Source organism: Chenopodium album, chromosome 23 (assembly GCF_948465745.1).
Source record: "Chenopodium album chromosome 23, dcCheAlbu1.1, whole genome shotgun sequence".
In the NCBI taxonomy this organism is placed as follows: domain Eukaryota; kingdom Viridiplantae; phylum Streptophyta; class Magnoliopsida; order Caryophyllales; family Amaranthaceae; genus Chenopodium; species Chenopodium album.
Window position 1 is genome coordinate 3315282 of NC_137856.1, and position 20870 is coordinate 3336151.

The window sequence follows — 20870 nt, forward strand, 5'->3', positions numbered from 1 at the left end:
TTGGTGAAGATATTGTTGGATCTAATTCGTGGAAGAGGGAGCTGATGAGCAACACGGAGAAAATGCGAAAGGCGCAGTAAAAAGAGTGAGGGCTCTTGTTTGATAACTGTTAATCTCCCTCATCAACTCTTCAAATACTGACACAAATAACTAAACAAGGTCAAGTAAATAAGTGCTCATCGACGTTAGTGAAATCGTTGAATTAAGAGCACTCTCACTCATGGTCAAAAATATGCCCATGAGGAGAATTTTAAGGTAAAAACCCAAAAACATATATCCCACTCATGAGCAAAAAAATAAATGCCCATGAGGAAAATCAGAAATGCCCAAGGCCATGGCATTTTTGGAATGCTACAGTAACTTGTGTACTCACTAATTAAATCTAAAAATACCTATTTTGACCAATTTAACATATTTAAAAACAGAAATAAAAATTATCAATGTTCATAATTTATTTTTATCTATAAGTAGACACCCATTTTGTTATATTTTTGTGCACTTCGAAAAATCACAATTTTCTACTTAATTCGTTATTATTAAAAAATTTACTTTTGTTGTGGGTTTATTTTAGCCCATTAGTATGTGAGGACTTGTATAAAAAAAACGCCCATGAAAAAAAGTGGAAAAGAGGAGTGAGAAAGTGGGTAGAGAGAGAATGACATTTTATATTTTTGACCATGAGGGAGAGTGGTCTAACCGTCTAAGAACGCATCACAAAGAAGAAAAGTACAATCGTGCATTCGTGTTTGTGACGGAAATGATATCAATATCAAGTATTTGAAAAGTTATATTAGATATTAACCTTTTGACATTAGATTTTATAATAATAAGCTAATATTATACATTGAAGTGTTGATATCAAATACTAAAAAGTCAAAATTCGATATAAGAATGTCATAATCCAATATAAAAATATATAAATCGATCTAACGTAATGAATTAAATTTTAATATGAAAAGAAAATCAAAATTTTATTAATGTTAATTATATAGGCTGGATTCATGGTGAGTCTGGTGTCAAGTAGAGACCGTAAATAATTTATGTTGATCTATTAATAATTTTATAGAAAAAATTTTAGTAGAAAAAAAAAGTTTAAACTAATTGGTGAAAAATTATTCATACTTTCTTCATCCAATATTTTATCTTAATCCTATCTAACAATAACAATTTAAATCATATTCATTTGCAATATTTCATTCCCAAACCCAACAAACAGAAAATACCAATCCCAGTTTTCCACCCTAAACTCTCTCAGAGTCTCTCACATATAGAGGTGGTTATTGGACAGGGTAGCCCAATGATAATAAGGTTAGGGCCAAGCTTATAGGGCTTTTAATGGACAGGGCTATTATTGAACAGGGCCCTTATTGGGTAGGGTCCATATAGGACCAACATAGTTTCCCAATTTGGTTGATATAGAAATTACATAATGTAAAAATAATTATATAGATTAATTTGTGTTCATATGTATTTAATAATGGCTTTGTCCAATATTTATTTTAATTGATATTTTGTAGGCCCGCCCATTATCGACCTGCGACCCGCATTGGCCCGACCCTATATTGACCCTATAAAATGTGACCCTCTTTGACCCTGACCCGCAACCGACCCTGACCCGACCCGCCCAATAACCAGGTCTACTCACATACTCTGTTTGACTAACACTTAATTAATCAAATTTACTACTCATTCCTCTCAATTTCGTCCTCATTTCTCTCACCTACGTCTATCAATTGCTGGAAATCTCTTCAAATTTATCTTCGTTACTTCATCAATCGATCGATCACATTCATCTCCACTTTCGTGTCATCATTTAAGGAGTTTCTTTGAATAGCTTTCGATTTTGTAAGTATACGTCTTTGAATTGCTTTCGATTCTAATTTTATTGAATTGCTTTCGATTTTGTAAATATATCATGGGCCCTTGTCCATTCGAGGCGTCCCGGGGACGTGAGGCATGGGATAGCTATGGTTGAAGGTAAATTTGCAAATTTGCTCACCATTTCAATCTTGCCTCTTATGATATACATTATACAAGTATGTTATATCATGTTAGATGATGATGATGGTTTCACTGTTATATGTTTGTTATATGATGGTTTCACTGTTTTATGCTATATACTTCGTATACATTATTATACAAGTATGTTATATATTATGTTAGATGATGATGGTTTTACACTTTCACTGTTATATGATGGGTTCACTGTTTTATGCTATACATTATACAAGTACGTTATATTATGTTAGATGATGATGATGGTTTAATTTCACTGGTATATGATGGTTATATGTGATAAGGATTGACATATTATCCTCCTTAATTAATTAACTCCTATACAATTACTCCCTAGTGACCCTAGATTAAGGTGTTGACTTATATTCTCTAGCTTAATATTTACTATGTATGTATACTTGTAACGTAATGAAGGAAATTATCAATGATTCAAAACATTCTCTATGTATGGTATGATACTTTTGATCCTATTTTCCTTCTTCGATCTCCACTTCTCTTCCACATAAAATATATGGCAACTTGTGAAAAAAGAAGAAGAATCTAGAAAAATCTAGGAAGTAATGTAAAAAATCTAAGAGCAAAATATCCTAGAGAAGTCAAGAACAATAATCTATCATAAGCTAATAGAACAATCTAGAGTAGTGTAGACTTATCTACCTAAGTCAGATAACTCACCGACATACAACAAACCTACTGCTATAAATACTATGCATGCATTTGTAATAAGAGCACTAAGAAGAAAAAACCCACTCCCATGCATTTTGTAAACCAATTATTCATCCAATAAAATCATCACATTATATATATTCATGTCTCCCAGGTATAAATCCACTTAAAAACAAAACCCCCAACACTTCCGTAAGCCTAAATTCCCACACAACCTACCCTCCCTCTTACTATACCAACCCTCTAATGGCTCCAACCCACCAATGCCATTTACTACCACTATGCTTGCTAACTTTTCCAAGCAGAAACCTAATGCACGCACCATGTCACGTTGGATCTCCAAACCTTATCTCTTCATACTCTCCATGATGGCTATGACGAGCTTATTATTGGTGATGGTACAGGTTTAAATAAATCTCACATTGGTTCTTTTACTCTTTATCACTCATCTTCTCTTCTTAAACTAAACAATGTTATATGCGTGCCTTTAATGTCACGAAACATCATTTCTATTTATGAACTTTGCATTGACAATAATGCATCTATTAAATTATTGCCCGCCAAAATAAGGCATTGCTTTTTCATGGTCTGGTTGAGTCTGGAGTCTATGAAATCTAAATCACTCAACCTCAAGTTTTTGTGAGCAACAAACCAAACTCTCTTGAATGGCATCACTAATTAGGGCATCCTTAGCTTCATTAAAAGTTTTTGAACAAATTGATTTTTAAAAACAATTTGAACGTTCATAGTATTGGTTTCACTTTATACTTTGATACTATACATTTATACAAGTATGTTGTATGTTATATCATGTTAGGTAACAATAGCTTATTTTTTCTCTTTTGTAGCAACTTTGGATAACTTTGAGAGATAAATGTTACATACTTGTTGTGGGTTATATGAGATTAGGTGATTTGAGGCGAACAAGAGAAATGGTAAAGCACTATCTGGAGATGGAAGCTCTTAGATAGGATGGAGGTCTTGTATCCCAAGAAACCATTAACCTGCTCGTCATGCCATAGGACATTTGTGGATCACATGATGTTGGCTGGACATGTTAATCGTAACCATAAAGGTTACATGACATGCTCCAAACCATCTTGCTCGTTAGTTTTTCATACATCGGTATTAGTAGGACATTTACATGTCGATAGGTACATTAAAATTGCAAATTGCAGCCCAAAAGTTGTGATACATTGTTAATTGCAATCTGATTCAATTTTTCATCGGTTAGCATGTTGAAAAATATTTGGTTAAGATTTTAGCGCCCATTTTAACCCTTAAAGATCCAAATTAAACTTGGAATTGATAAAAAATTAAATTAAGTGCCTCGTTTTTACAGGAACAAATCATCTGGTAAACCCTAAACTCTAAATCTGTATGCGTAATTATAAACTTTAGTCCTTTCAAGCATTTTATAAGGACATTGCCTCTTTTTTATATTGAGTATACTCCATTCGTAATTGGCACAATCATTGAATATTGAATAATTGCACAATTATTGCCAAATAACTACTATTAGACCTTATTGAAACTTATTCATCTATTTATGTGAAATAGTATCTTAGCTAAACTTATTAATATTATTCTTAGATAAAAGAGTGAAAATAAGTCGAAGAAACAAAACCTTAGTACAATTAATTTCATCTTAATTAGCCGACACTATGTATATTGAACCTTGACATTTTTATTTTGAACTAATATCGAACACGACTTAAATTCATGTAAAACAAGTTAAAATCCGTAAAATAAATAAATGTAGCAAAGATAAGTTAAATTTAGGCCTGTTCATTTCACTTTAAAAATACAATATTTTGTAAAAATAATTTCAATTCAACTAAAATAAGTTCAGTTTAATGAGGTTTTAAAAAAAAAAAGTTCAATTTAACAAAAATCAGTAAATTTAACGGCATAAATAAGTCAAACAATAAACTAATCGCACTCGTATATGCGAGTATGCGACCCACGCAGAACCTATCAATGCACCATACAAAATTACTAAGTACTCTTACAAAAATCACATGTTTCCCATTGAATTGGGCAAGTGCACATTGAATAATTTCAACTCCCTCTTTTAATTTTTACAGTTGAAAGGGTTTTAGGCTAACCCTTAATTGATTCAATCATACCCAAATTCTCTCTCTCTCTCCTCTATTTGCCTCCTTTGTTTCGCCATGAACTACTACTCCTGACAAAATCCCACCTCTTCAAAACCCTCCAAAAACCCTCCACCTCAAAATTATTCACCCTCAAATTTCTTCAATTTTGTGAAAAAAATTTAACCCCTTTTATAAATTATTGGAAAATTTGTCAAAAATAAGCCAACATTTGTGTAGTTAGCTTAAAATAAGTCAACCTTTCAATTAACTAAAAATAAGTTCACTTTTAAAGGATGTTTTCTATAAATATGTCAAATGACCTACAACCTACTAAACAAGACATTTCTTTCATTTTATTAATTAAAAATTATTTTTAAAATTAATTACTTAAAACCTTATTATTAAAAAAAAAAAAAATAAAAAAAAAATCCCACAACCATTACTGACCCCCACAGCTCGCTAACCACCGCTCGGACCACCTGTCTCACCGCCAATCCTACACCCTTGACGTCTTTCTCCTCCCCTCTATGAACGCCAGCCGACCTCCACTCTCCTCCACCTAACCCCTTTCTCTTCCCCATCCTTAAACACCGGCCTTCATCGGCCGAAAGTGCGAAACCAAACCAGGCCTGTAGACCCACATCGATACTATATATACCCACCTCAAAACTATTGTACCCACCTCGAATCTCCACCAAAATATCACCATATCCACCCCAAATCCGACCCCAATCATCGAAATTCACCCAGAAAAATAAAACATCTACCCGAAAAATCCACCCTGAAAAACCCAACACCCATAAATTCTTATACAAAAAAAAGATAAAGGGGAGGAGCAGAAGTGATGATGAGATGGGAGAAAGAGAAACGGATCTCCAGTGGGTGTTTAGGCTAGTGTGATGTAGCAAACGGGGGGCTGTTCTTCATTTGGGGGAGGGGGATTTTAGGAGAAAAAAATTAATAAAAACACTAATTATAATTAAAAAATTATTTTATTTTGAAATTTAAAACAAACAAATCATATTAGGACATGTGGCATACTTAACCTAAACTACAGGTTACTTTTAAAATCAACAAGAGGTCATAACTCATTTTGACAAGATACCTTATAAAAGTTGACTTATTCTTAGTTAATTGAAACGTTGGCTTATTTTGAGCTAATCACCCAAAGGTTGGCTCTTGACAAATTTTCCTAAATTATTAGCTACAAAACGGCGGGTTGTATTATCAGCAAAAGCCATAAGCTTTGCAGAGCTTCTGAAGCTTTAGCTATGGCGGTTTCTTCCCCTTTTAGGGCTGCTTATTCTCCTCCTCTTTTCTGGGTTTGCCCTCATTCTCTCTCTTCTTCCTCTTCTATGGCTGCTTCTCTTCGTCCTCGCTTTTTCTGCTCTAGAGCTGCTCATAAATGGTCAGTTTCTTCTTACCCCCTTTATTTATTCATTTTTATGAAATTTTGTATACAATGTTAATTTATGTTCTAAAATGTTTGTGGGTGTTTTAGAGTTGGTATTTTTGTGGGCATTTTTAGAGTTGTTATTTTTGTGGGTAATTTTAGAGTTGTAATTTTGTGGGTATTTTATGTTGAAAGTGTGTGTTTTTTTCCCTTTTAATTTCAAATTTTGGGTTGCATTGTACTATTATTTTAGTGGGGTTCATTTATGCTTGTTTCATACTGAATGCATTGCTCAGGTACCAAGACTACCAACATATTGTGGTTATTAATTGGAGTACTTTTCATAATATTGAGTATTTTTTTAGTTATTTGCAAGATACAATGTTATAAGCGTACTTAAAGATAAGAAAACTGAAAAAAAAAAAAAAGAAAGCTTTGATGTCAATCAGCATTAGTTCAAATTTTAATTTTATTTGGTGGGTTGGGGGAGGGGGAGGAGAATAGGAGATGATAGGGTGGAATGGTGGAAAACTGATTTTTGTAGGAATAGAATGTAAGATATGGATAAATCTAAATGCTGAAATGGGCGGTGTAAATTCATGGTGGAATCGGAGTGGTGGTGTTGAAGCTATGGGTGGAGTATGATTTACATTAGTGGTAATTTTTGATTGATGGCTATTTAATGTTGTTAAAAGGGTATGCCAATTCTGAATGACCCTTGCACTTTCTAATTTGGTACATTTTTGAAGTAGAATGAATGGATTGGGTTTCAATTAGTGAAAGAAACCATTTTAAAGAGACATGATACTTGGCCATTGGTTGGTGACGGGTGAATGGTGACACGGACTTCTTGGTTTAAAGACACCAATATTTATTGGAAGGATATTGGGAAAATAAAAGTATCCAATGAATGGAAGAGTTGTAAATTTGACACATCAATTGAATTGGTGTTAATTTGAGATTTACTATAGAAATGAATATGTCACATTTGGAAGGGTTAGGATAGTGTCAATAGCGTAGGGTGGGAGGTTATTCCTTGAAATTTTGACACAAATCAGAGTGAGGATATTCCAACTTGCATTCTAATTCATTGCCACCTCTGGTTGAGCGAAACAGGTTTCTTCTGCTAGAAGAACTATCTCTATTTCTTGAGTGATAGATGCAGTGCTTGGTGATGCCTAACTGAAAAGGGTTTCTTTACTAGAAAAAAGGGTATTTTTTTTCTTTTTGTGGAGCCCCTTTGCTCTAGTAGAATCTCCTACATGTCTATTTAATTACATTTTTGTTTGGTTTTGCTATTACCTAAATACTAAATTAATATTGTCATCACAATTCTCCAACATAGCCATAAAAAAAAAAAAAAATGTTTTCTAACTTAGTAGAAAGAGTTGTGTAGTGAAGTATTCATCTATATCATGTCTGTTGCTTAGATGTGCTTTTATTAGCTTACAGGAAGGAGGTTCATCGTCTTCAGAGTCAATATGGGATTTCACATGATGATGAATTGTTCAAAGTTGTGCAGCTAAGACAGCCTGAACCAATGTTTTCTACAGGGCAACATGCTAATTCAACCAGATATAATGGTGTGCATTCGTTGTCTTTGTTATATACTTTATTTTTCCTGAAGAGAATGCCACTTTAACTTTTATAGGTTGTTTCTTTGAAGAACGCCCCTTTTTTTTTTTTCCTTTCTTTCAGTTTCTTGTTATAGTTGTATTTTTAATGCTTTTAGATGATGGGCTCTTTACAAAAAGGCTCTCTTCCTTGCTTGCAAGATGTGTATATTCGTTATCATAACGCCCTGATTCTGTTTCATGTGATTCAAGGAAGATTATTAAACTCTTCTCTATTGATTTGGATTCAATACCTCCATCATAGGATATCACCACAAAACTGGGAATCTGTTATCCATAAAATAGATGAATATGTCAAAGGGTGACTATGAGAAGTTGAAATAGGATTTCAGGGCCGTTAATTGTAATTATTGCAGTTTGGTGGTTATGAGAACAGTGCCATTCTGTGGTGACTTTTGCTCACAACCCATATTATTTTATGTGAGTGAATTATAAATATACTTGTATAAAATATTTTTGTAAAATTAATAGAATGAATGTACTTCTGTATTGCAATCAAATATGTTATTTCAGACATTAATGGCCAAAGTGTGTAAATAGGGATTTTTAGAATGTTTTCTTAACATATTGTTTTCAAAATTATTGAAGTCATTTGAAAAAGCCATTAAGGGAGTGCCTTGTCAAAGAAGAAAATGCATTGGTTGTGCTTCCTTTTTACAAATAATTCCTCTTTAGCTTAATTCCAATTTGTTTAAAACCAAAACAAGGGTCTTTGAACTTTTTGCACTGTGCTTGGTTTTCACCCAGTGCTGTTTTTGGAACAGAGATTTTTTGTCGTAGTGTGATGTATAGTTGTAAACTTTATGGATGCTGATCTGATCTTTTCCTGTTTCTCTTAATGCAGGGACGTTTGTGAGGCAATGGAGATCTGGAGAGTCTGCCCAACCAAGAGTGTCGAGACACACTGACAAAACTGTTTGGGCTCAAGAGACTTTTAAGGTGAAGAAGAGTAAAATGGGCTTTAGGCATGGTGTGATGGAACTAGAATTATTACCATCCAAGGAAGCCACAGAAAATCGCGGTCATAACTCAACAAGTGATAACTTGAATGGGATTCCTGGGTTTACTGGTATTACTTCTGCTACAAGCACCCCACGTTTTGCAACCACCACTGTTGATATAGAAGCAGGCTTAGAACAACTACAGGAGACATTTGGTGAAACACTGCATGAAGTTGATGGTATATGCTCTTCTACTTTTTGTTATTTGTGTTTCAATCTCTATTGTGATTTTGTTGTTCCCAAGTAGAGCAATGGACTCATGATATAACAGTTTGCCTGTTAATCCTGGACAGATGTTGCTAGAAGAGCCCTTTATGCTAATGGCTTATCATCACGAAAAGATGTAGCTGGTGAACTTTTATCTGATGAAAGGAATGATGTGAGCCTGAAGTCTGCTACAGAGAGCAAAAAAACTGCCAGGAAGTCTAAAAAGACTTTGTCTGCCAATGGCGCACCATCAACAAAAGAATTGGACGAAACCTCATTAAATCTGGAAATAAATGGTGTACATGAGAAGTTTTCTGAGGTTGATATTCTTGATGGTGCACAAACGGATGATCAACTAAAACTTCAAATGAGGCTCTGCAGCATCTTTGACAAAGTTCTTGTAGTTGATAATGTCACCATCGCTAGGAAAGTTGTGCATAAGCTTACACATGAGTATAGACATCACGTACATGCATGTGATACCGAGGCATGTTTGCTGCTATTGAAACTTTATTTTTGGGGAATAGAGGGGTGGGGGGGAAGTATTGTTATGGAAGTGTATTTTTGTTTTTTCTTATGTTATCACTTTAGTTCATTAGGATGCTGGGTATTCCTGTTAAGAACAGGGGAAGTTTACATATTACTTCCAGGGTTATGGTCTAAGAGGCATTGAAATAAATTAATTTTTGATACAAAAATTATGTTAAAGAAAATAATATGCAGGAAAATAATACAACATTTCAGTCTTAATTGTTGTCTATGTGCGATATATATAAGTTTTGAGCTGAATTCCTCAATGCTGGTTATATTAATTACTATACATTTGTATCATGATAGGTGTCCAAGATTGACGTGAAGCAGGAGACACCTGTAGATCATGGAGAGATAATATGCTTCAGTATTTATTCCGGCGAAAAAGCAGATTATGGTAATGGGAAAACTTGCATATGGGTAGATGTGCTAGATGGTGGCGGCAATGATATTTTGGCTGAATTTGCTCCATTCTTTGAAGATTCATCAATAAAAAAGGTGAGTATTTCCTTATGAATTCTAGATAATTAGTATAGCATTTTATCACGCCAAAAAGATTTATGAAGCCATGACACCAGGATTCTTTTACATTTGTCTGATACTCTGTCTGCACATTAGTGGGGTTTGAAGCAAATCATGTCACTGTACTTCTGGCCTGTTTGTTCATTATCAATGCCTGTCAACAAATTGATGATATTAGATTTTTTACTGACACATTTTGGTATCATCTTATACAGATCTGCAAGCATAGTATTTGGCAACTGGTTATGTTGCTGTTTTTAATTAGGAGATATATATGTTCCATCTCGTTTACACAAATTTTTATTTGGCTTGACCATGTAGTCTTACTCTTTATCCATTCGTTTTTAGAAGTCCTATTTCTTGTATAATTTTGGATAACAAGTCTTCTGTCTCAGAGAAAATGAAGGATGGAATATCAAAAGGTTAAGAATGTTTTGTAGTATGTATTTGATTGACATAAAGCAGATAGTGGTTTCCTTATGCTTTACTTTGATACCTACCTAGCATCTTTTTTATATATTTGACTGATTTTGTGTAGGTGTGGCACAACTACAGCTTTGATTGCCATGTTGTAGAAAACTATGGGATTAAACCTTCTGGGTTCCATGCTGATACAATGCACATGGCACGATTATGGGATTCTTCTAGACGAGCAGATGGTGGTTACTCTCTTGAAGCATTAACAGGTAATCCAGATGTAATGTCTGAGAGTACTATGTGCCAAGAAAAAGATCTGATGGGAAAAATTTCAATGAAAGCCATATTTGGCAAGAGAAAGGCAAAGAAAGACGGATCCCTGGGTAAAACTGTCTCTCTTCCTTCAGTTGAAGAGCTGCAAAGGGAAGAAAGGCTACCATGGATATGCTATTCTTCTTTAGATTCCATTAGTACTTTAAAGCTGTATGAGAGCTTGAAATCCAAGTTATCAAAAATGCCATGGATTATGGAGGGTAAATATAGGGGGAATATGCTTAATTTCTATGAAAACTATTGGCAGCCCTTTGGCAGACTTCTCGTGCAAATGGAAACAGAAGGTATGCTAGTAGATCGAGCATATCTCTCAGAGGTGGAGAAGGTGGCTATTGCTCAACAACAAGTTGCTGCTGATCGTTTTCGGAACTGGACTTCTAAGTATTGCCCTGATGCTAGATATATGAATGTAGGTAGTGATGCACAATTAAGAACACTCCTTTTTGGTGGAATATGCAACAGGTATTTTTTTTTTGGTATCATAACTCATAAGCTTGTCTTTATAGCTTTTTTATTCATCCTTTTTCGTGTGAAAAGGGTGTTGATCCAGTCGATGTTGCGTGTAGGTTGACAGAATGCTATATGCCTTTTGTCATCCCCCTGCCACGGGAAAGTCCTGATTAGCCTTGAATTAAAAGAATTTGCTTGCCGTCATAGTCAACACCAAGTTTGTACCATAAATGTGGTATTTTTTTGCTTTGCTTGATAATTTATAATAGAGGCAATTGTTCTTGAATCTTGGGTTTTATCTGAAAAGTGTCAAAAAAGATCAATGATACACTAAGGTCTGAGGAATTCTTCAAGCTATTCTGATGTTGTGTGATCCAAATTATTTTTTGTTTCTAAAGTACATTGTACTCTATATTGGGAGATTTTCTTTCATTTGAAGCCTATACACACTCCCGTTGTATAGATATTTCTGCAACATTCTTTAATTAGATTGTGTTTGGAAAGCACTCGATGCTTTAGATCTATGTTAAGATAAGATAAACATATTCCTTTCTTAGATGTGGGGTTAAATATCTTTCCTAAATATTGCAACTATTGTCTGGAACTCTGATTGGTGCCTTTGCAATAGCTAGCATTTCAGTGGGATCAATGTGTTGAAATAACCGGTTTTAATATGTTTTTACTTCTTTATTTCCTTTACCTGGGTATATCTGAAATTTATTTGTATTTTCTAAGCATTGGTGTCCAAAAAAATTAAATTGCACTTTGCATCTTCCCTTATTTTAAGGGCACCTCCATTTTCCCCGCTGATTCAGCCATATTGCAGATGGAAGTAAGAGTTGGCTGGCAGGACACATTTTATTGCAATTTCTTTTAGTTTAATAATCTCGTTTTTAAGCCTCCAACAACTCCATTTTTGTTCTGTTTATAATCTCCAAGTAATTGCCAAAGGACCAATTGCATGAACATGCTCCATATATACTGTACAATTGTAATAGTGAAGAGACAAACAAGCCTCATTAAGTTGTAGATAGAAAAAAGATGAAATAGTATTTGGATCCAGACTTTTGGCCATGGTAGTGCTAATGAGATCATAGGAGAAAATGTGTTATTGGAGAAGAATTATCATGTTTTACAATCCTCAAACCTGTACTGCTCTGATGATCTTGTATATATGGTGATATTTACTTGGTGGATCTTGTATTCTCTTTTTTCTTGGTTATTACTGATGCTGTTTTCACTATTTCTTGCTTTTTAATGATAAAGAAGATTGTCATTGAATATATATGGTCCTAAACTTAAAGTATGTGCTGGTTTTCTGTAGTATAACTGTAATGATCTTGTTGCGAGGAATTAGGGGCTTTGATTATCTTACAAAAGCACATATTTCCTGCAGATGCTTACTTTCTTGCTATTTTTACAGGAAGAACCATAATGAGTTTCTCCCTACAGAGAAAAAGTTCAAAGTCCCAAATACTGAAAATGTAATTGAAGATGGAAAGAAGACTCCTAAAAAATATTGTGACATTACATTGCATAAAATTGGTTCTAGTTTACAAACTGACTTTTATACGGCAAGTGGTTGGCCTTCTGTTAGTGGAGATGCCTTAAAAGCTATTGCTGGGAAGGTCTCTGCAGAATATGATTTTTCAAGCGATGATGTTGAAGATCCATTGAATGATGATCTACAAAACTCGGAAAGAAAAGACGTTGACATTTCTGCTTATGGAACTGCTTATGCTGCTTTTGGAGGAGGGCAGGAAGGAATGGAGGCCTGCCATGCTATTGCCTCTTTGTGTGAAGTTTGCTCCATTGATTCGTTAATATCCAATTTCATTCTGCCTTTGCAGGTATACATACATACATACAGAAAGCCACCCCCCACCCCTGCATACTTTCATATCTTCTTATGTGTGTGTGCGTGCATGTATCCATGCGTAAGTATGAAGGAATTGTTAGACATTGGAATCAATATCGAGAATGCTCCTTTTATTTATTGCAAGAAGCTCATCACTTAAATGTTACATACAAGCTTTTAAGAAACAATGTATTTGTGTAGAAATGAATTTAACTTGAAGTTTGGACCAGTAATAGGGCTTTTATAAGACAATATATTGCTTTCTAACCATGGTTTGGGCCTCATTATTTGATACTCCTCGTCCGTTTTTTTAATGACACTTTCCTCGAACCTCCAGTTTTAATTAATTAATTTTTTATTTTTGTAAAATGACTTACTTTCTCTTTTTTGAAAACATTATACCATTTTTAATCATATATATGTCTGTGTAAAAAAAAAAAACCACATATATTTGTCTCTTTTGGTCCCCACTATTACTTTATAATTATTTATCTCTCCTCATGCTCCCTGGTCCAACATTATTTATTATTTATCTTATCTCATATATTCAACACTCCAAGGAACCACCCTACCCATATCCCCTATATATTTCTCCTAAAACTCTGCATGGAAGCTAGTGTGTCAGTTTAAGCCTACTTTATCTAGAAGAGCTTGAGTATGAAATCTTGCTCCCTGACTTTCATATGATCATATTTATCAAAATAAAGTTGGATATGTTCAGTTGGGACTGGAAACTTATGAAGTCCACTTGCACTATTCTGCTTTACAGCTATTTCTGTGGTTGCTCCTATTATCATCTTGATTATGCTTCGTAGAAGATTGTGTGCCTGGATTTTGAACATCCTAACATAAGAGTGTCATGCAACCTAAGTGTTGGTAGGAATGTTGATAGTGTGGTGCGCTGTCTCCCAATTTCTCTGTTTTTTTAGTTGGTGACAATATTATTTAATTAAATAAATTGTACAAGTATTTGGACCAGGATATTTTTAGCTTTAAAACCCGGGAATCAACTTTTGGAGTTGAATGTGATTTTTAATCAGCCTAGGGACCGTCAAACTTTTATTATTCTCCAGTTGTCTGAGTGTGCTAAGGTAAAACCGAAGGATGTCATAAATCTGACATGCAAGATTGATTAAACATGAGGTGCTCATGAGCTGTTTGTAGAACTGTAACAGGTCATAGTCTCATAGACCTTCCCTTTTATTCGATATTCTTTGTGAATTGTAAAGGATTTAGGACTGTGAGAGCTAGTCACTAATAATATCTGAATTGTACTTCATGACATAAATTGGCCATTTTTAATTCAAGGTCTGTGGATCACGTCTGAACATTTGTGCTCTGCATATCAGGGAAGTCATGTGTCGGGGAAGAATGGCCGCATCCATTGCTCCTTAAATATAAATACAGAAACCGGCCGCTTGTCTGCTAGGAGACCGAATTTACAGGTACTCATTTTTCATATGATGATATCTAAATTTTCTGGAGAACTGTAGAATGTTTTAGGGAGTATATTTTTAGCCATGTCGTTAAGTAATTCTTTGTCCAATTAGCAGTTACCAAAAACTCTATTAGATATTATTGCATTGAAGAGCATTGATATTTCTTTACTGTTCTGTAAATATAGTTTTCAACTTTTCATTGTATAGTTTGGAACATGCTGCATATCTCAACTTTGCTAGGTAGTGTCTATGTCTATACTATAACTGAAGCCAAATCTTTTCTGTTAAGTATTTTGATTTTATCGTGAATTTGTTTGCCATCCATCAGAATCAACCTGCTTTAGAGAAAGACAGATATAAGATCCGCCAAGCATTTGTCGCTTCCCCTGGAAACTCACTTATTGTTGCAGATTATGGGCAGGTTGGCTTACTGTCTTTTGATTTTGTTTTATTTATTATATACAAGTATATTTTATTTAGATGTTTTGATATTACTGAAATTTCCAAGTTATGATATAGCATTAATCTTGCTTCCCTTGGAACAGCTGGAACTTAGGATTCTTGCACACCTTGCTAATTGTAAGAGTATGAAAGAAGCATTTGAAGCTGGTGGAGATTTCCATTCAAGAACTGCTATGAATATGTATCCATATATCCGGGAAGCTGTTCAACGGGAAGAAGTAATTCTTGAATGGCATCCTCAACCTGGTGAAGAAAAGCCTCCTGTTCCTTTACTCAAGGTACATTAGATTCCAACCTTTATTTTAGCATAAGATTATTTTCTTACTTAAGAAATGTTAATGTTGGACTACTTATCTTGAATGACTGCTTTGCTCTCTTTAATTATTGTGTATTCCAGATTTTTAGTTGGGTTAACTCATGTTTCTAGTTACTTGGGATAGCCAACTTTGCTTGCCCTTACTTTTATAAGAAACAGTCTCCCTAATGAATTTCTATCTAGGTTACCTCAGAGTTCTGATTAATTCTACAAATGTTGTTTCAGGATGCTTTTGGTTCTGAAAGAAGGAAAGCAAAAATGCTGAACTTTTCCATTGCATATGGGAAAACTCCCATGGGTCTTGCTAAAGACTGGAAGGTATTTTCTAGCTTCTCTCTGCAAGGTCTGGTGTAGTACATTAATATTACTCCCTCTTTCTCAATTTATTTCTCATAGCCATTTGCAGTTTTGCACAAGATTTTATGCAAGGGATAACGTAGAGAGTAAATAGGGTGGCTGAGAGTGGGACCCATTAAGAGAAAAAGTATAGAATTTTTTATATAAGTAAAGTATATTGGGACAAAGTATAATAATTTGTTTTAATTTTAGAATGTCCTTAAAATTTGATATCTAAGTTGTCTATAGCAAATTGACTAGGTTCAAAATATGCCCTTTTTTCTGTAGCAACTGACTAGTTTTGAACTATGCCTTGTGCCCAAACTTGAAAGTGATTCTAGTTTAGTAACTGTGCTCACCTGCTCTAGGTTTCTGTTAAAGAAGCAAAGGAAACTGTTGATTTGTGGTATAAAGAACGTCAGGAGGTTCTGAAATGGCAAGAAGCACGGAAGAAAGAAGCTGCAAAACGTGGTTGTGTTCACACACTGCTAGGGAGAGCTCGTCGCTTCCCTTCAATGGCTCACGCTTCACCCCCACAAAGGAGTCACATTGAACGTGCTGCAATCAACACGCCAGTGCAGGTTCTTTTCTCCGTGCTCTACTTATATGTTACTTTATTTGTTTCTCATCTGTTCCCATCCATCTATTGTTGAAAATGAATTAGTTTTTTTTTTTTTTAACCTTATCTAAATGATCTATGCAGGGAAGTGCCGCCGATGTTGCCATGTGTGCCATGCTGGAAATAGATACAAATAATCGACTGAAAGAGCTTGGTTGGAAGCTGCTTTTGCAGGTTCAGTTGGTTTTCTCAACTTTTTATTTCTCTTTCTCCCTTTTTTTATATTCCCCCTGTTGGTCTGCCATCTGCATTTTTCTTGCTCCATCCCGTATTCCCGTTAGAGTTGTCAAAACCATCAAATTTGCTGTCCCTCTAGATTTCAGTTTCTAATCTTTTTATTCTTCCTCCGTTCTCTTTTAGTTGCATTATTTTGACTTTCATGCGTGCCAATGCATAATTTTAACCATTTATATTAGTGAAAATATAAAAAACATCAGGAGGTGGTCAAATGAGAAGTAAAAAGTATAATTGAGACGAATTTAACAAGATCCCACGTGACTTTATTTTTCCTAACATGTAAACCAAGAAAGGTGGTCAAATGAGAGAATGTGAATAGTGCAAATTTCCAATGTTGCAAATAAAGTAGAACAGAGGAAGTACTTTCTCTGGCTTCGAATGTTGACGTATTATAATTATAGTCTTTTTATTTGTTGCTACTAAGTAGTTGATGTTTTAGAGTGCATTCACTTAGAATGATAAAAGCATGGCTCTATTTTTACATTAGAGTCCCAATTATATTCTAACTACTCAAATCTCCAACCCAGTATGAAGCAAGTATAAAGGAAAGTGGAAACAATTACTGTATTTGATTAATAAGAGTGTCTATAGGATAGAAAATTCACCTTAACCCAAATACAATTAAGCTTAACCCTTAAAACATAGGGAGTAGTATTCAGTAATTGGTGCATGTTGGCGGGAATTTATTTATTTCACTATCAATGCAATGAGTGTCTCGTACAATTTTTTACATAGAGCTTCCTCTAATGATATGGGCACACTTCTGTAGTTTTGTATTACTTGAACCCTCAACCTCATTAAAAAAATGTGTATCCCACCGTATACTCAACGGATAAATAATGTGGTTTAAACAAATAATAAGTACAATATAAAGAGTAGGTTAGATCAACAACTGAGAGAAAACAGTAAACAGTATGCTTTTCCCACCCTTTTTTTGAGCTTCTAGAATGATAATTTATCACTTCCTCCAATGACAATCATTCAACACTTGTTCATTTATCTAAAACTTGCACTTCTTTAAGCTGCATTGAAGTACTGCCTGCATATAAGCATTTATTACATGTATGTTGGCGTTGATTTTTCTTAGTAGATATATCACGTTTGGATGAATGTAATGAATGTTCGACTTAGCTTAATGTTTTCACTTTTAACTCCTTTTATGTAGCCCTCAGGTTGTATATATCATATCATTTTCTATAAACATATCCCTGTTAGGTCCTGTTCTCTTCTCTAGAACTAACTAGAGTGAAATTATTTTTAGTGGTTGAACTGATACTTTCAGCTTTCTACTGTTTCAAACTGATTTTTAGTGAATTCTCAATATTTTAGAGACTAAGGGCCTGGGTGACTATGCCTCATAAGTTCCATCTGATCTAAGAATTGAGCTAGAGCAATTATTGCAACTTTGCAAATCTTCAATGGTTTCACAATCGTCCATATAAAATGACGCTTTGGGCTGCCAAAAAAATTTTGTCCTTGGAATTGACTATGAAATGTGCCTTCTTTCCTTAGGTTGGAACATGATAAACAGTTTTGGAAAAGTAAGTGAAAAAAATGATCTGTAATATGATTCATCATATCTATACTCTCTCTAAAAGGTGTAGCCTTTGACAAGGCTACCATAGTGCCATGTGGATTTTTCATCTAAAATAATTCATCACACAAGATAAGGAAATGTCATTACTCATTATAATATCTAGATGTCCGTAGAGGTATCACCAATACTTGAACCTAAAACCTTACGAAATGTCGTTACTCGTTATAATATCTAGATATCCGTAGAGGTATCACCAATACTTGAACCCAAAACCTTGTACTTATGGCAAGCTTCAACCGTCAATCTAATAAAAGAAGTGACACCTTTTGGCTCAAATAAACAGTATAGATACTACTTGTACATAGTAGTATGTTTAAATTATCTATGATTGAGAAAGGAGAGTAGGACTAATGTTACAACATTATTACATTCACAACCTATTTATACAACCACCTCCTTACATCTCTTCATCTTTGTAAGTGGTAACCGCTCTGCCATAATATCTAGCCTTATTATGGCATGATTACCTCATTATTATACCATACTATGGAGTAATGTTACAACAGTAAGTGATGATTTTGAAATTTAATGTGATAGCACTGGATCATTACATTTTTTGTTTGAAACAGCACTGGATCATTACATTTTTTGTTTGAAACAGCACTGGATCATTACATAATATGTTGTCTTTAGAAGTTCCATCAGAGTTTAACTGGAATATATAAATTCCTGTTTTCGATATGTTCACAAGATTGTCATTATCCCAATGTGCTGAAAGTTGCTACGTAGTTCATGAATACGTTGGATACTATGTTTATTTGCACCAATTTGTGTTTCAACCTCAAACAGGCCTTTTTGTGATGAACAATTCGTACCGTTTTAAAAATTGTGTAGGCTTACAATTCATAATGTTTTCTGAAAGCAGGTTCATGATGAAGTGATATTAGAGGGACCTTCAGAGTCAGCAGAAGAAGCAAAGGCTCTAGTAGTTGAATGCATGTCCAAACCTTTTAATGGTAGAAACCTTCTCACAGTTGAGCTTGCTGTTGATGCCAAGTGCGCTCAAAATTGGTATGCTGCCAAATAAGAGCACTTATTTTGGGTCAATTGGTGTATGGTTCCAAAGAACCCTCAACAGGACTCACTCGGGCTGCCAGTTAGTTGTCGGCTTTTGGTTAAATTGTATGATCTTATGGGCCATTTTTGTGTAATAGTTGGCCCCGGGTTTCCTGCAAGTGCTTGCCATGGCACGGCTTAGAGCCATCGGGCTGATTTTCCGTGTTTGGATCTTGATGGAATGACAACGAGTTTAATCAACAATTGTATAGCATATTGGAGGTGGTGTAAGTTGATTAAACTCTTTCTTTTTCTTTTTTGCCGTGGTGTATGATAGAATTTGTTAGGAGGATGGGGGTTGTATGTAAATTTGTCTTGTGTATATAAGAAACTGTGACAGCTACTTCTGCGGTTGATTAGTAATGCCTAATGCCCTTATTTTGTGTAGAGTAGAGATAGGACTTGTTCCTTTCCCTCGTGTTATCTGCTGATTCATATTATGGGACATTAAACTTGTAACATGCATAATTAGAACTTGTTTTCTTCGACTTATCTCAAAGCTTGTTACATTATCTTGTTAGTTCAAATCGCCTTAGATTTTACATTTATTTAATACTGAACTAAAATTGATTTGCTAAATTAAATTATGAGAACCGCATATATTGAAGTAGGGGGTGTAAATGAGCCAACCACACACGAACCAGCTCGGTCAAAATTTGTTTGTTAAGTAACAAACTAGTTCGAACAAAAGTCTTAAGCTTGTCAAATAAATGAATAAAGTTTGGACAACATAATGTTTGACTCGATAATATATGCGAAAAATTAATTTAAGTTCATTTACTCCGTATAAGTTTATCCGCGCTCAATTATAATTCAATTAAAGCTTGCTCAAGCTCAACAATTTTCTACTATATCAAAACTACTTTATTATATTTATATATCAGATATGAAAATCCCGGCATTAACTTTTTTTTTTTTTTATATACTCTTTTGTAACTAGAAAACTAATAAAACCTTAGTATGCATTACAAATTACAAATAGAAAAGGGGAATTTGAACCTGCAATCTATCATAATCATACATTATGTCTTTGCCACTAGACCATGACCGTATTAGTAAGTTTTACAACGCTGTAGTGTCATGAATATTACTCTTCAATGAACAATGATGCTCATTCGAGTCAACGTTGTGTACACATTTATTCGATCCAAAATCTAACAATTACTCCTACTTCCTCCATTTTTATTTAGCTGAATCACTTTTGTAATTGCAGACTTTTAAGCAATTTTTGAAGTTTAGAGATGTGGAGAGGAAAAATAAAGAGGCGGGACCATATGATAGATTGATAGGAGATAAAGAGAATTTATAAACTAAATTTGAAAGTAATGCAACTAAATTAAAACTTTATATTTAGAAAGTAATGCATTTAATAAAAATAGAGGAAATATAGTTAATACAGTAAAATAAAAGCATTAAATTGTTCTCCTAAAAGAAGCTATAAAAATCTTTATACATAACCACTAAAAATGACATGCAATGATGTGTCGGAATTGAAAATGACAACTGATTTTTGAGAATAAAAGGACCTACAATTTATTCAAGACCTTGTTCATTAAAATCAAAATCAAGGCATATATTTATTATACGTAGTATATAATTATAAAATTTAATGTAATTGAGTAAAATTGTGAATGTGGTTGGATTCTATAGGATGAAGTTCATGTGGTTGTGGTTGTGTGAT

General features: G+C 34.2%; 1 protein-coding gene across 2 annotated transcripts; it reads left to right on the forward strand.

Moving 5' to 3' along the window:
- The first annotated feature begins 4878 nt into the window (after positions 1–4878).
- Positions 4879–19681, forward strand: LOC145606676 (DNA polymerase I A, chloroplastic/mitochondrial-like). Of its 2 annotated transcripts, XM_081662489.1 has the most exons (15): positions 4879–4973; positions 5975–6189; positions 7627–7757; positions 8653–8988; positions 9103–9503; positions 9854–10045; positions 10608–11281; positions 12693–13119; positions 14477–14572; positions 14895–14987; positions 15112–15306; positions 15570–15662; positions 16049–16261; positions 16384–16473; positions 18999–19681. In XM_081662489.1, the coding sequence occupies exons 2-15, from the start codon at positions 6053–6055 to the stop codon at positions 19158–19160; spliced, it is 3240 nt and encodes a 1079-aa protein (XP_081518615.1). In that variant the 5' UTR covers positions 4879–4973; positions 5975–6052; the 3' UTR covers positions 19161–19681. The 2 variants fall into 2 exon arrangements, with proteins under 2 accessions (XP_081518615.1, XP_081518614.1); XM_081662488.1 differs by lacking the exon at positions 4879–4973 and having other exon boundaries at positions 5200–6189.
- The last annotated feature ends 1189 nt before the right edge of the window (positions 19682–20870 follow it).

Bases quoted from the DNA above. Each gene is read 5' to 3' on its own strand.
- LOC145606676 (XM_081662489.1), top strand. From the start codon at position 6,053: ATGGCGGTTTCTTCCCCTTTTAGGGCTGCTTATTCTCCTCCTCTTTTC. The intron at 7,758-8,652 runs GTGTGCATTCGT...CTCTTAATGCAG, and splicing joins TAATTCAACCAGATATAATG to GGACGTTTGTGAGGCAATGG. The intron at 16,262-16,383 runs GTTCTTTTCTCC...TGATCTATGCAG, and splicing joins CAATCAACACGCCAGTGCAG to GGAAGTGCCGCCGATGTTGC.